The sequence below is a fragment of the Delphinapterus leucas genome, chromosome 9 (assembly GCF_059928025.1).
Source record: "Delphinapterus leucas isolate spDelLeu-1000000601 "Yukka" chromosome 9, BTC_Dleu_Yukka2, whole genome shotgun sequence".
Taxonomy (NCBI): domain Eukaryota; kingdom Metazoa; phylum Chordata; class Mammalia; order Artiodactyla; family Monodontidae; genus Delphinapterus; species Delphinapterus leucas.
Genome location: NC_143137.1, coordinates 17,159,141 through 17,176,641, shown reverse-complemented (window position 1 = coordinate 17,176,641; position 17,501 = coordinate 17,159,141). Strand labels below are relative to the sequence as shown.

Here is a 17,501-nt window from a genome sequence, read left to right as displayed (position 1 = left end):
CAACAGGAAGGTATGGGTAAACCCCCTAGTTTTAGAGGACCTGAATTAACTGCTTTCAGACAGTATCTTTGAAAAGTTGTCAATGAAGTGTTGAGACAAATGTGCTACTTTCTCATTGTTCTCCAAATCTTACTGAAGTTCAATCTATGAAGCATAAAATCCTCTTTAGTCTTAGAGGTAATAAAAGCTACTATTTATTGAGTACTTATTATGTGTCAGATACTATGGCAAAATGCTTCATATACATTTACTCAGTTAATTTCTAATTCTTTCTTCTTTTAGCAGGGCTTATTTTTAAAATTCCAAATGAAATGTTATGAACAGCACTTTCCCGAGTATGGCCATGAAATGATAACCTTGGGATTGATACTGGTGCCTTATTTTATGAAGATTTCTCGTCTTCCAAGATTTGCAGGTCCCATCTTATACACCTAGAATGGTTGCAACTGACTGGTTAATTTCTGAGGCTGGACGTTGAACTTCATCTAAGAGCTTGTAATAGCAAAGGTAAAACACTGGAAAACTACAAATTTACCATGATCTCAATCACATCAAGAAACCAGATGACTTGGAGAGCCCTTACAGCAATCTGCCTCTAATAATCTTGCTCAGTACGTACTACAGAAAATGAAGTTTATACAAATTTCAAACCAGCGTTACTCAAAGCGTGGTATGTGAATATGGTACCAGTCTGCAAACTGTTACTAGCATGGGACAACATTTTCTATATTACTGATTATTAACTACCATGCCTAGTTTGGCTAACTTTTTTTAAATAGCAAGATATTCTTGATGAAGGAGACTGTGTTGACTTATTTTCTAGGCCAACCTCTTTACCCACCATGAACTGGTAACAAACAGCTTGTGGACCAGCTGTTTTGAGCAACATTGCTCTAGACCTCAATTTTGGATATTACCTCTAGTTTTTCTGTCCCTGATGCCACACAAAATTTAAATTAACAACCAAATACTTAGCTTAAACAGTTACATAGTAGTGGAAAAAGCAATAAAAATCAGCAATTGACCTCACCTTTGACAGAAGCAATTTCACACAGGAAACATGACCTTCATAGACGGCAGACAGAAGAGGTGTAATATGATGTTTATCTGGAGCCTATGAAATAATAAAGATATAGATCACCTCATCCATTTTTCATTTATTCCTTCCTTCTAGATCTAATTAGGGAATGCTCATAAATATTTCAAAATCAGTGTTTACCCATTTTTAGCCTCTTAGGAGCTGCTAGAGGCCCAAGCCCACACGCAGTTTCTCCTTGGGAGTCAGCCTAGTGAAACAGATGGAGCAGGGCTTTGACCCCATCTCAAATCTGGGCTCTGCCACTTACTGCATGACTAATTACTTAACCTCTCTGAGCCTCAACTCCGCATTACTGTAGACGTGCCAATGTGGTGCAGGAAGGGAATCTCGAGAGGGGTGGAACATAGCCAATGAAGAGGTAAAAGACTGCCACAATTGGGCCACGTGACATGGTATCCCCTGAGATGTGAAAAGTTCATCTCACTTGCTGTCATGGTTACTTAAACATTTTTCTAAAACTCTGAAATGCAACAGCTACAAAAGGCAAGAGTCAAGAGATGACTGCTGTCTGACTTTTGTCCAAAAATCCAGTTTAGATTTCTCATGACTGCAGAGTCCTATGCTCCATTGGGTGATAGCTATTTGCCACCTACAGATAGTGCTAACTCTCACGTTGCTTTAGAACCTGAAAAGGAAACATCTACCCCCCAGTTTTATCAGTTAAAAAAAAAAATCAATTTGTTCTGCTTATTTTTTAAAAAATCACAACTATGTATTTCTAAGTTACAGAAATTTGGTATAATTTCAGACTATATTCTTACTTCATATGAGGTTTCCACCAGTAACTATTTTATAAATCTACAGAAAACAATTACCCAAAAGCATACAAGAATTTTTTCTAGAATGACAATGTTCTTTACATACGTTAATATCTGCTCCTTTCAGCAGCAGAAATTCCAGGATTTCAAGCTGCCCACAATCTGCTGCATAATGAAGAGGCTTCCTTCCACCTTCTAGTGTCCGGTTGACGTCTTCTCCCTTATAAAAGAAGCCAAATGAAAACAACATGCATAAGGATGGTAGACTGAAGAAGGGAATTGAGGCACCTGCTATTTTTACTTTCTTAAAGCTGCAAGGGTTTCATAAAAGAATTACATTTCTTGCAAAGTGAGATAAGTAACCAAGAACTTTAAATTCTGTACAAGTAGCACACAGTATGACAGCAATTCAAATCATGATTAGTCAAGCTGAAAACAATAAAAAAATGCTAAATGTAATGAAATCTATTATTGTGCTCTATTTCTATTTCTAAGGAGTTCAATCAGCACGATGTCAAGATGTGGCCACCAAAGACTGATGAGTTCAAATACTTAGATTTTACACAGATCATATGACATGTATTTTAATACTTCAGAGAAAGCATCACTACCTGGATGGAGGCAGACATCATCATCACAAGGTAATGAGTATTAGCTATTAAGAATTCATTTCATTCATTCAGCATTTAAGCGCTATTGTATGGCCGGCCCTGTGCACACAGCGGACAATAGTGAGCAAAATCAGAAATGGCTGCTGACTGCACGGAGCTTACCATCCAGTGTGGGAGGCAGATTTTAATCAAATAATCACAAGACTAAACATAATGGAGATAACAATACCTACATCTAATGGAGTTGTGGTGAGGGTTAAACTAAATGATCCATGTAGAGCACTTAAGATATTATAGCTAATATTAATAGAAAAATGATTAGCTATTATTATAAGTTACCTATGTACATATGAGATATACTCAAATTCTGAATGAAATCCATTACTCAGTCTTTTCTTTTTAATGTTAAGGGTCACTATAAAGATAATGCATCAGTTTTTCAAACCATGAAGTTATTAAATTCAAACAATTTGAAATCTTTAAATATATAGAGGTATTTTTTTTTTTTTCCGTTAAGGAAAAAGTTTAACTCCAGGGTTTTACGTCCTCCAGTAAGTATCAGAGTGAGCTATATTATCTTACTTATTATTCAAGGGCTGGTACTTAAAAAAAAAAAAAAAAAACAGCATTCCAAGAGGTGAGATCACGTGCCTGTCACAACAATCAGTGGAGGCATCAGAGCTTTAAGTCAGGAAATGAAATTACACAGAGTGTTCCCGAGTTCCAGGCCAGATGTACATTTCAAATATACTGTCTCTGTGGAGAATCAAGAATTTCATCAAAAATAATTGTCCTCTTTTGAATTAATGATAAAACAACCCTTTTCTGTTAAGAGTACTTGAGTAATTCACAGCAATAACCTTTAATGGGTTGTTTATTCAAGTCAACATGTGATTTTACAGTAAAATAGGGCCTCTTATAAAGTATATGAATATAGAAGAAAGGTGTATAACATACTTAAGATCAACGAAGGCTGGGTTAGAGCTCCAATTCTACCAGTCAGTTGTAGGACCTTAGACTAGTTACTTTCTAAATCTTTGTTTTCTTATCTGTAAAATGGGACTAAAAATAAACCTCACGGGGGAGGGGGGGGGTTTAGTGTATCATCAAATGAGATAATCCATGTAAAGTATCTACCACACTACCTCACAGGGTAATATGTTTAACAGAGGTTAAATATTATTGCTGTGCATTCCTAATGTTGGTTTATACTGGTTCTAAAAGATTATCCAAAATTAGGTTAATGCAGGTTTCTGCATAATGGTTGAAATACAAAGATATGATTTATTATAATATACTTTATATTCAGAAACAAATTTAAACGTAAGGGTGACTTGGTGTACCACCTTAGTCTTTATTCACAACTGTAGAAATGTGAGGCTTTGAGGCAATGAGGTACTCCTTCAAATGATTTGGATAAAACTAGTTTTCCTTTCATTATTATTTCCTTTCCATTATTTACATTACCTGGAGAGGATTAACTGGAGAGGATTAACTGGATAGGCCTTTTCAGTGAAACAAAGTAAAGAAATAACTGCAGTAAGTATTCAACAAGATAGCTTTGTCAAAAAGGTATTTTCCTGGGTTTCCCTGGTGGCGCAGTGGTTGAGAGTCCGCCTGCCGATGCGGGGGACACGGGTTCGTGTCCCGGTCGGGGAGGATCCCACACATGCCGCGGAGCAGCTGGGCCCGTGAGCCATGGCCGCTGAGCCTGCACGCCCGGAGCCTGTGCTCCGCGACAGGAGAGGCCACAACGGTGGGAGGCCCGCGTACCGCAGAGAAAAAAAAAAGATATTTTCCTGAGTCAAAATATGCAATATCTTCCTTCCTTACTTAGTACAAGCATGCAAAATGCATATGAAAAGGAACTGTTGTGAGTTTAAACTTTCTCCTTTATCCCTGCAGATGCTGCTTTACAATTCTTATTTTAGCAGACAAAAGTGACAATACTGGAAAGGCTTTGTGTGAATGACAGGAAAGAAAGGATTTTCTTCTGCAGGCCTTTGCAAAAGCAGTACTTACTGAGAAATTTATAGTACTAAATGCCTGTATTGGAAAAGTAGAAAGGCCTCAAATTAACGATCTTTGTACTTCTACCTTAAGAAACTAGGGGGAGGGCTTCCCTGGTGGCGCAGTGGTTGAGAGTCCGCCTGCCAATGCAGGGGACACGGGTTCGTGCCCCGGTCTGGGAAGATCCCACATGCTGCGGAGCAGCTGGACCCGTGAGCCATGGCCACTGAGCCTGCGCGTCCGGAGCCTGTGCTCCGCAACGGGAGAGGCCACAACAGTGAGAGGCCCGTGTACCGCAAAAAAAAAAAAAAGAAAGAAACTAGGGGGAGAAATGACATATGGAAATCTCTGTACCTTGCTCACTTTTGCTATGAACCTAAAAAATGCTCTAAAAAATAAAGTCTATTAAAAAATTAAATTCAAAATAAGCAGAAATCAATGAAATGAAAACAGGAAAATAATAGAAATCAAAATCTGATTCTCTGAGATCAATACAACTGATAAATCTCTAGCCAGAATGATCAGAAAAAAAAAAAAATGACAGAAAGTGCTAATATTAGACTTCACAGACTATCTTCCCACAAAGAAACTCCCATGCCCCAGGTGGCTACACTGGTAAATTTTTACCAAACATTTAAGGAAAAAAGAGTAATACCAATTCTACATACTCTTCCAGAAAACAGAAAGAACCCAAACTCATTCTATGGGGTGAGCATTACTCTGATTCTAAAATGAGACAAAAGACTTACAAGAAAAGACCACCACAGGCTAATGTCCCTCACGAACACAAATTCTAAACAAAATTTGAGCAAACTGAATCCAACACTATATAGAAAGTATAATAGACCATGACCAAGTAGTGTTTACCCCAGGAATACAAGGTTGGTTGAATATTTGAAAAAGTCAGTCAACATAATTCACTATTTTAACATCTAAACAAAGAAAAATCATACAATCATCTCAAAAAGTATCTGACAAAATCCAACATCCTTTGCTGATAAAAACTCAGTAAACTAGGAAAAGGAGGACACTTCCCTGGCCTAATAAGGGGCTTCTACAAAAAAAGTACAATTAACATCATACTTAATTTGTGACAGATTGAATGCTTTTCTCCTAAAATCAGGAACAAGACAAGATGTCAGTTTCTACCTTCTATTCCACACTGTGCTGGAGGTTCTAACCAGTGCAACTAGGGAACAAACAAACAAACCCCATCTCTTTTGAAAAGGAAGCAGTATAACTGTCTTTATTTGCAGATGGTGTGATTGTCTATGCAGAAAGTCCAATGGAATCTACCAAAGAGCTACTAGAACTAATAAGTAATTTTAGCAATGCTGAAGGACAAAAGATCAATATACCAAATCAACTGCATTTTTATATAGCACTGGCAATTAATAATTGCAAATCAAAACTAAAACCAATATTATTTACAATAGCATACAAATTTATGAAATACTTAGTAAGTCTAACAAAAAATGTACAATATCTATATACTGAAAACTACCAAACACTGCTGAAGAGAAATTAGAGGATCTAAATAAATAAATGGAGAGATACACAGCATGTTCATGGATTGGGAGACTCATTACTGTAAAGATGTCAGTTTTCCACAGATTGATGTATAGAGTCAATGCAATACCAGTTAAAACTTTAGCAGGCTTTTTAAAAAGAAATTGACAGGACTTCCTTGGTGGCGCAGTGGTTAAGAATCCACCTGCCAATGCAGGGGACACGGGTTCGAGCCCTGGTCCGGGAAGATCCCACATGCCGCGGAGCAACTAAGCCCATGTGCCACAACTACTGAGCCTGCGCTCTAGAGCCCGTGAGCCACAACTACTGAGCCCGCATGCCACAACTACTGAAGCCCGTGCGCCTAGAGCCCATGCTCCGCAACAAGAGAAGCCACGGCAGTGAGAAGCCTGCGCACCACAACAAAGAGTAGCCCTGCTCTCCGCAACTAGAGAAAGCCTGTGCACAGCAACGAAGACCCAACGTAGCCAAAAATAATAAATAAAATAAAAATTTTAAAAAGAAAGTGACAAACTGACCCTAAATTTCATATGGAAATACAAACAATCTATAACAGCCAAAACAACTTTGAAAAGAAAGAACAATTTGGAGAGCTAACACTACCTGATTTCAAGAATTATTAAAAACTGCAGTGATCAAGAAAGCATGGTATTGGCATAATATTATAAAATATGCAAACATATATACTGATAGAAAGCAGATTAGTGGTTGCTTATTTGGGGGTAACAGAAGGGAGGGACTATGAAGGGGCACTTGAGGGTAATGAAATCTAGTCATTATCTGGACTACGGTGATGGTTTCATGATTGTATACGTGTCAAACAGCAATCTGCACTCTTTAAATATCTGCATTTCTTACACTTCAGTTACACCTCAGTAACACAGATTTTCCTAAATCAAGTCTCTGTGGCTCTAATTCTTGTAAAATGAGATGCTAACAAATCAGTATTTGAGGTGGAATAGGTGTAGGAATGAGTAACAGTACCTTCATGGGAGACTTAAAGAGCAAAAGCTATTTGAGGTCAAGTTCCTTCATTGTTAGTGCTGAATGAAAAGCTCCTGACCTCTGTAACCAACAAACTACACAGAACAAGAAGTTTTTAAGTGGGATAAGAGTGGATCCATACGACTCCTACTAGCTGGGTGGGCTTTAGAGGTCAAAACAATTGTCTGGGTTGCTGAAGAAAACCTCTTACTCGGCACCCCCAACGTCCAGCCCCATTATGCCTACTCCATCCTTTTACTCTGCAGCTACAGGGATCTTGCTAAACACAAAATGTGGTCACATTATTCCCCTTTTAAAAGTACTCTGATGACCATCCATTGCTCCTAGAGAATAGGTCTAAACAACTAAACACGGTTTACAAGACTTGGAGTGATCTATATCCAGTGATTACCTTTCCAGCTTTAATTCTCACAGCACTCCTCCCCACTGTCCTTTGTTCAGTTAATTCCTACTAATTCTTTAGAATCAAGCTTTAATCAAACTTCCTCTGGAAAGTCATCTTTTAACTACTGCAACTTTGAGTCATACGACCTTCACAGGGGTGCCCAAAGCACCTTGTATTTCCCTGTCACATTCTACTTAACCTGCCTCTGTCTGTATCCTCTGTGAACACAGGTCAGGTATCATGTCACTATTATTTACTTTTGCAGCTCCAGTGCCTAGTATACCTTCTGACACATACTAAATTTTACATGATAGAAGCTTTGAGACTGAACAAATGGTGAAATTGCTGAAGCAAAAGACTTGGAAGTCAGTCATCTTCTATTTCAAGCAAATACTGATAATGCATTAGTTATCCAGTAACAGCAGCAGTTACTTGAGATCAGTGGTATGTTTACTGATGTAGGGGTTTGAATGACAATTTCACCAGCTTTCCAGCAGTCTGGATGGGTGGTATCTTCAGTAGTGGTGGTGAAATAGGGAAGGAAGATAGTGCTCTATCTAGTTCCTTTCTCCTCACCCTTGGCATTAGTGAGTTACATCAGAAGAGAGGATGTTAGACACCTATTCTGTAATCTTCATTCTAACTTCATGAAACATTACCAGCTACAGAGAAAAATTTAACCCTAATTTTGTCTCCCAGATTCTGGGGATAGAAGAGAGAGATGCACAATTTCAACAGGTCCCTGAGCATTACATGACAATCTTACCATGTTCCTTTTTATCTTGCTTTTCTACCTTCCACAGCGGCTATCTTAAATCTCTTTCATTTTTTTATAAGCCTCCTGCTTCCTTTTTATTCTCAGCAGATAACCTCATATCCTTCTTCAAACAGAAAACTGTCTTCGGACATGAACTTCCTCCCAAGCTTCTCTCTACCACACCTTCCTGCAACTGACAAATCCTTTCCTATCTAAAGCCAATCCCTCACCTAAGTTTTGGATATCATCCTTTCTTGTTTTCTTAAACTTATTTCTTTATTTATCCCTTTTCTTGTCTGTGTTTTCAACCTCTCCTGCTGTACTGGCTCCTTCTCATCAGAATATGCCATTCTCAACTCTTCGGCTAAAAACGCAAACAGCAACACAAAAAACTATCCTTAGACCTGATATTCACCTTTTAGTTACTATTCTCTTTCCTCCCTTTCACGGCTGAACTTACCAAAAGCATTGTCTGTATTTGCTATCTCCAGTTTCTTACTTCTTGTTCTAATCTGGCTTCCACCCTCAATACTATGCCATAGCCATTTTTGCTGAGATCAAAGACCTCCACGTTGCAAAATGCAAAGGTTATCTCTTAGTCCTCACCTTAATTGACCTCCCAACAGTGATAAAGTTGATCACTCCTTCCTTTTTTAAACACTCTCTCTTCCCTTGATTTCAGGGACACCACATTATTGTAGTTTTCCTCCTGCTCTCTATTCCTTCGTTGTTTCCTCTTCTGACTTGTCCACTTCTACTAGATGTTTAAAACAAATTTTTGAAATCCTGGTTATGAATTCAGATTATCATCATATATTTATAATTCAAATAGTTGCTAAAAATTGGTTAGCCTTATAGTCTTGTAATAGTACCTTTATAGGAATACCTTGATTACAGAATTTGGGGGGATTTCCTTAGTGACAAAGTTTATGTGTTTTTAAAGACACCATCATGCAGTAATATCACTGTCACAGAGTTGGGCAGCAATAAATTCTCACCATGATATGGGTGTAAATAACCAGGCAGGTGACAAGTAACTCTGCACACAGCTTCTATTTGCCATATGCAGTTCAAGTAAAGGAGGCTGACAAATCTAACTTGTCACCACATCCAGGCTTGTCTAGCTTCACCTTTCCCTTTTTAGCAAGAATAATTTAACCAGTTTCATTTTAATCTCCTTCCTGTCATTGCACTATGAAGCCTGTTGGTTGTTAAATATACAACAGATTTTTATTACATTAAAATTGTACTTTTTACCATATTTTTCTTGTACCAAGAAAGTTGTTTTGACGCTATTTTTTCTAAATATGACATATTCCAGATGTTATATATAACATATATATGTAATATTGGATATATGAAATAATACTGTTTCATGATATTTTCTGGTGAGTAGTTTAAATTAATATACTCTATCCAGAACCACTATAGTGACCATGAATGAATGCTTTAGGATGTGTTGATTCCTGATGCTCCTCAATAATGACATTATTGGCATTTGAGAAAGCTGGTCATGTTTTTTTTACTTCTCAAGTACCATTGCTCTAAATAACCATGAGCCTCAGCTATACTGATAAATTCTCTTATCTGACTAGAAATATATTGGTACAGTGATCTAGTTCTATCTTTAATATCAATAAATCAACTAGCATTTACTGAGAAACCATGTTCCTAGCCTTGTGCTAGGCATGCTAAGGGTACAAGAAAGTGGAATTGTGGGTCTCTGCCCACAAGAACTTTACTCCTCACTATTAACTAATTTAACAAAATATGTATGAATTTCTATCTATTATCTATCTATCTATTATCTATCTATCTATCTACCTAATACACTCACAAAAATATGAAATAACCTACCCAACTAACTCTCTACCCGGTACTTCTCAAACTTTTTCACTGAAGTACTCCAAATAGCAAAGGATAGAAAATATATGCTTCTCTGAGTCTGAAAGTAGAATCCTAAACAAATTAAAAATTCATTCAAATATATCTGCACAAATATGCATGTATCATATATACATATGTATGTTCTGTTTGTTTTAATATAAAAGCCACAGCTCAAAACCCATAGCTACTGCTATGGGTTTTGCCCAAGGATGCTTCAGGAATTTGGGCCATGTGTACTCTATGGCTTAGAGTAACTCCTTGGAAGACCATAAGCTGACTATTGAAGAGCACAGTACAATTTAATTCAGTCTCATCTATTTCTGATGCCATGAATATAGTATGCTAATTTGTGTACCTTTCCTCTTGAGATCTACAGACCACCAGACAATCAGTGAACAGACTTTCAAAAAGCTTACTAATTCTTTGTGTGTGCATAAAATTTTCTAGGTAAAGAGTCTAAAGGGGACCATGACCCCTGAGAGGTTAGGAACCCCTTCCTCTAACGTTCACTGCCTAGTTTTCTACTTTATGAAGAGAAGTAGTATTAAATGGTGGAAAGAACACCAAACAGAACCCTTGGCTCTAAGTTACCTCTGCTACTGCCCACAATGGGGAAGTAAGAAGCTTGGAAGACCTTAGTTTCCTCACTGAAAAATCTGTGGTTGGAGGAGATGACCTCTAAAGTCTTTTATAGTTAGCTTACTTTTACGGTTAAATGCATCTGGGAACAATTGTTCCCCCCGCCCCCTTTTATATTCTAGACCAGAGAAATAGGTGTTTCTGTACTTCTGGCCATGAAAACAAAGTAGTTTAAGAGACTGGATGCTGAAAATGGCTGCTACAGTAGGTATATTTAACTTTCCACAACAGTTGGATCAAGCAAGAAGATTTAATACAACAACATGAACAATGTAAAAAATATATACATACATTTCAAAGTTAAAATTTTTTTTCTTTCAAATCTATTATTACTTTGAGTTGTTTTACTAACAAAAGTAGGCATGGATCTAAAAATGATGAAATACAGTATTTGAAAAAGATACACTATTTACAATTAATTTAATTCAACAAATACTTAACGAGCCTACTTGCTACTGTGCTACTTGCTTGGGATAAAATAGAAAGGCCCAGCTCTGACTCAAAGAATTTGCTGCCTTCTTGGGAAGCTAGCAGGCAAATAAATGAATGCCATTTAGTTGAGTACTACAAAATACAGAAGAGCCTTAAAGAACAGAATGTTCAATAACTAGTGTGTGGGCAATTCATCCTTTACTGCCATTTAGTTTTTCATGTATTTTTATCTTGTGTTGTTAATTAGACTTTAAAGGTCCTTAGGGGTCAGGAACTACATCTTACACTTTTCATTTCTACCACAATTCCAAATATGGTATTTTTAAACCTCAATAAAAATTTGTTTTGATTGCTGATTATAATAGCATAGTATAAAATGCTAAATTAAGAAATAACAGTATTCAACAGGGTGTCTACTGATTTGGAGAGTGTGGAGGTATGCATATGCGAGAATGGTGCCTGGAGAAATTAATTGATATATTATGGTGTATGGAATTCTCATAGGCCAACTGGAAATCCAAGAGGTGCTCATTTGGAAAGCATCTACTATATACAGTACTGTTTTGAGGCTTCAATGAAATAACATAATGTACCTGTACAGTAAGCACTCAAAAAATGTCAACCAATATTATTATTATTAGAGGCCTCAATAGTTCTCATTTGAATAGTTTTCCACTCAATTTTTCCACCTTCAACAATTCAACAAATGTAAATCAAGTAAATTAAAGTTCCTAAAGAGTAACACTGATCACACCTCTTCCTCATGCAAAAAAATTTCAACTGCTCCCTTTTGTTGAATAGAAAATCCTCACCATGATACTCATCTTCAATTCAACACCAACTTACTACTCTGGCTTTTTTATTCTGAAACACTGCGCTCCCAACACACCAGTGCTTTCCCACATCTGGAAAACTTCATGATGTCGCCTTTCTTTGGCATAGTCACCCCACTTCCACTCATGTCTTGGTGTAATGAGATTCTACTTACCCTTCAAGATCTATTTTCTCTCTAAAACTTTTACCTGATACTCCCCTGCCCACTATACTCTTGATATAAAATTCCCTCCTTTTAATCCTCATAGTTCTTATTTATATGTCTCTTACTACATTTACATTTATTTAATTAGGTATTTCAATGATATAACTCCGTTAAAGAAAGGACAATGCTTTACTTATTTATATATATTGTCTACAATGTCTGTGGGTGACTTGTGCATAAAAGTCCAATTTAAAGAATTAGTGTAATCATTTATACCATCTTTGTCATATCATGTAACCTGTTGTTTACCAAAACATATACATATACAAAACAAATATAAAGAGGTATGTATTTAGAAAACATTGTTAATCTGAAAGCCACATAATCTCCTTGTTGGAAAGGATCCTGTCATCTAATTCAACCACCCATATTGCATTTGAATCCCTGCTTGTGCATGCCCAACACATAACTGAATCTCTCTAATGAAAGGCAATTCAAGACCTTACAAATCAGTCTATTCCTTATTTAAATGCTGGAAAATTCACTGTTTACAGGTTCTGATCCTATCCTCTGGGGACACATGGAACAAGGAGTCCCTATTTGCATGTTAGATTATTAATTGTTTAGCAGTCAGATGACATAGTAACTAAAATGAAATCTTTTCTATATGACTTGCTGTTATCCTGAACTTGGATTACTGACTTTCTGAGTATACATGGAGGGCCATTACATTAACTGCTACTAAATTGCATCTTAAAATGGTCATCTTATTTTTCCAGGCTGCCAAGTTCTTTCTAGAGTCTTATTAAAAGGAATTTGTTAGTCCTCATCTGCCCCTCCCTCCAGGTGCATCTCACCTATCTTCAAGATGGTCACCTAAAGACATTAAAATTAAATAAGAAAAGACTAGGGAATGAGCCCCACCAGTGTCAGGAAGCTTCCTTCAGTTTGCTACATAAAGAGGTAGGTAGTGTATTTGGGTACTACTGTTCAAACAGTCTTAAATCTAGTTCATCACACTCTCATCTAACTATCCTTTCCCATATGCCCCCAAGCATACCATTAAAACATCCAAATTTCAATGAAATGCTTGAGAGTTCCTTTATCTAACAGTCTAGGAACTGCAAAAATGGAAATTATTATGGCAGGACTTAAGGTCTAAGTGATCTCTTTGTAAGTGTTACAAACAACCCTACTACTAACATACACACACACCTAAAAAGTAACATGATCAATAAATAAAATTCGAAAAATAAGAAATGTTTCTTCTAGTGAATCCTGCGATCCAAAATATGACCATTATTACTACCTTGCTGTACTTCTGTTTACTTTTTTTCTATGAAAGTAGCTGCTTGAAAAAGCTATAATCACACTATTTATTATTTAATATATGAAATATCTTGCTATCATTCTTGAAAGCCACATAATATTCTGTCAAATAGATGTGCCGGTTTACTTAAATATTCTCCTAATTCTGGACATGTAGGTTAATACCAAATACCCTATAATATTAAAGTTCTTATTTTACAGAACATAACAATATCATATTTCATCAATTCCAAAGCACACATTTTCCTGTATTTTTAACATGTCTGAAATCAGGTCACAAAAGAGAAAGTAAAGTCTTACCACTTTACCTTGGTGAGTGGGGAAAGGGGTTATGGGTTGATTATATGCTTTGTAAAAACACTAACAGTCATTGCCTATGCCTTGCTTTGCTACGGAAACTAATAAATGACTGGATCAAGATGCTAAAATGTGAAGTACAGAATTAAATTATGCTGAATTTGGAGAACATAAAATGGTGAAATTCATGGAAAGTAGGACCTGTTATTATTCTTATGGAATTTGGGTGAGTGTGCCATCAATTAATTTTAGCTCAAAAATTAAACAGAATTTTCATGCTTTAAATGTAAATAAATTAAACCCAATAGGAACACATTAAACCCTAATGCTAATACTAAATGCTTGGAAGTTCTGACATCATCTGAATTTTATGTTCACAGACTTAAAAGGAAAGCAAACTGAACTCTAGTATAAGTAATATATCCTCAAGGAAACATTCCCTGATATGCCTGTCCTAACTTCTGTGAAAACAGACAGAAAAAGACTACCCTAAAAAGCTCAGAAAACCAAGCGTATTGGCCAACTACTTGCATATTCATTCTTAGCTGCTGGGTCTGCTCCCGTCAGAGGGAAAAAAAGTGACCCACTATTTCTCCACCCACAAAGGATCATCTTAAGCAGAGACAGAGTCAGACAGACATAGGCACATTCCTGCCTTAAGACAGAATTTTTTACATAGTGTATTAGAAGCAGGCAATAGAGAGTATAAAAGATCTCACATCAGGCCAACAAAGGCACCCCAAACTAGAATTCTTCTAGCACATACGCAGGTGATAAGTATGGTCAGAAGCAATCCTCACATCCTATCTGTTCACAACCCTGAATCTGGATAGCTTTCCCTCTTTAACAGGTGAGTAACTGGGACTTCCCTGGCAGTCCAGTGGTTAACACTCTGCACTTCCACTGCGGGGGGGGGGGGGGGGGGGAGGGTTCAATCCCTGGTCGAGGAACTAAGATTCCACACGCTGCATGGCGTGGCCAAAAAAAAAAAAAAAGGAACTACCAGAAGAAAAACAATATGGGGATGTATGAAAACTAATCATATAGCAAAAGAAAAGGAATATCATACTGAAAACTCAACAATTTTAGAAAGCACTTACAGAGTTACCAAAATGGAATCCAAAAGACATGGTTTCTATGAAAAAGGTATTTTAAAAAGAAAACAGGCAAACATACAAAGTGAACAACGGAGATGCCAGCTGATAAGAAAAGGAAGCTGGCTGAGAAAGTAAAATATAGTAAGGAAACTGAAATTGCAATTGCAAAATTAAAATCTGCACCAAAGTCAGTAGAGTTGGGCAGCACTACTCAAATTAAGAAAATTTAATTAAATAAAGAATTGAGAACAAGCTTAAGAAAATTTCCCATATACGGGGCTGATAAACAATGAAAAAAAATAATTTGAAAAAGATGACTGGTATAATTAAAGTTCAAACCTATAAATAATACAGAACCAGAACAAAGGGAACCAAACTAGTTATAAAAGTAATTTTTTTTTTGAGCTCAAGAAAGACCTGAGCCTACAGATCATAAAAGCTCATTAGATTACAGACAAAATTGAATAGATGGGCTTCCCTGGTGGCGCAGTGATTGAGAGTCCGCCTGCCGATGCAGGGGACACGGGTTCGTGCCCCGGTCCAAGAAGATCCCACATGCTTGCGTACCGCAAAAAAAAAAAAAAAAATTTGAATAGATCCCCTCCATTAATATAGCTTTACAATTTGTTTTATAAAAATAAAATAAAAAGTAAAAAATACATTAACAGGAAAGAAAATTAAATTAGCCTGATCTCTTATTTTTGACCTCCCTACAACACTGAATTCTAAAGAAGAGGGAGAAACTATCTACAATAATGATATCTGGAGGAGGCTTGGGTATCAGGTATAATCCCCTGAGGAGAGTTACTGACACTTATACTAATGGGAAATGTGTGAGGTGTTGAACGTAGGCAGAAGGTTGAGAATTTCTGATTTGCAGTTTGGAAAGAATAAATTATGCAAATCAATATTCATGTGTAAAGGCAGTCTTGGGTATCAGCAAATCAGCAGGTATGTCACCCGTGTTCCCCTGAGAGAGGGAGGCAAACATGAGGCAAACCTTAGACTTCTAGTGCAGTAATTCTCCAACATTTTAGTCTCAGGATCCCAGGGTTTTCTTTTTTTAAAAAATATGGGTTATATCTATAAGTACTGATCAAATTTGAAATTAGAAAGCCTTTTAACTGTTTATTAATTCGTTTAGAAATAACAAAAGACATTACATGTTAACAAATGAAATTTTAATAAAAAATAACTATACTTCCCCCACCCCAAAACTGAGGAGGATGGCACTGTATTATATTGGGTTGGCCAAAAAGTTCGTTTGGTTAGCGAACACGTTGTTCAATAAAGTTCTTTGAGAAAATGAAAAATATGTCTTTTATTTTTACTTAAAACTGAATGAACTTTCTGGCCGACCCAATTTTTTTTGTAAATTTTTAAAATGTTCGCTTCAATAGAAGACAACTGAATTCTCATATCTGCTTCCACATTCAATTTGTTTTGACATACTGTTTTGGCTGAAATATATGAAGAAAATTTGGCCTCCCACAGATATGTAGTTGAACAAGTAAAAAAAATTTTAAGTCTTTTAGGTCAATTATGGATATTCTTCTTTGACACTATATTAAAAACTCAACAGTGGCAGTTTGTTAAAGGTTATTTACAATGTGGAATCTGAAATTGTATCAACAAACTTCATACTCTGTTACATTAAAATGTAACATATTCTGTATTTATTTAATGTATTTATTCATACTCAAATACATTAAATGTATTTTAATGTAACATACTCTGTTACATTAAAATCCATCCATCTACTTACACTTTGAATAGCTCTTTTATCCATGCAGCATGATTCTGTAATCTCATGCATTGGTAATTTAGAATATATTGGTTTACTGAGCTATGCAGATCTTCCAAATGTTGACAAATTTCTTTATACAATATCAAAACATCACATTCAATGATATCATTTCAGATCTCACTGGAAAAGTCTTTAAATACTGGGAAGCTGTCAAACTCAAAATGGCAGATATAAATGTTCCAAATTTGAATTTTCTCTTAAAGCTTGAATTTTGTCTTTGGCAATAAAAATTATCAGCTGTTTTCCTTGAACTGACAGTCTCACTAAATTCATCTTCAAGACAATATCTGCCAAATACCCAAGTCTGAATAGCTGAATTTATAATTTGTCAGTGGATTTTTTTTTTAATGGTGTTTCATAAAAAAAGCAGCTAGTGCAAGCAAGCTGCAACCCCAAGGAATGTAGAAGTACTTTATGAACACTTCCCATTTCTTCACATAGAATACTAAAGTGTACTCCACAATCAAGATTTAGTAGAAGTGAATTATTATTAATCTTCTCAAGGGGATATTTTTTAACTATACATGTGTGTAGGTAAAGTTCACAATGACTAGCAGTTATACAGTTTGGTGCCACTGTCTTGATTCACACAGCAGTTTTACTTGCCTTTGCTTTTGCACCATCAGTAAAATTATGATCACAATCAAAAGAGAAAATAAAGTCTTAATAGTATTATGAAAAGAGTTTTGACCTCATGGATCTCTTGAAAAGGTCTCTGGGGCCCCTGGAGATCTACAATACTTTGAGAACTGCTGCTCCAGTGAAACAAAAGAGAGGAATTCAAAATTAGAACACAAGAATGGGGAATTCTGGCATAAAAGAATTAATAATGAAAAGTAAAATTAAATGAGCCTTTACTTAAGCATATATGATTAAAAA

At 36.3% G+C, this 17,501-nt stretch overlaps 1 protein-coding gene across 2 annotated transcripts in view; it reads right to left on the bottom strand.

Annotated features, from left to right (window-relative positions):
• The window catches only part of MTPN (myotrophin), a 61,844-nt gene that overhangs the window by 22,668 nt on the left and 21,675 nt on the right, over positions 1–17,501 (bottom strand). For both annotated transcript variants that reach the window (XM_089917353.1, XM_022580282.3), the window contains exons 2-3: positions 1,964–2,077; positions 1,031–1,114 (exon numbers count right to left, since the gene is read on the bottom strand). In XM_089917353.1, coding sequence (XP_089773479.1) covers positions 1,031–1,114; positions 1,964–2,077 — 198 coding nt within the window. The remainder of the gene's footprint in view (positions 1–1,030; positions 1,115–1,963; positions 2,078–17,501) is intronic.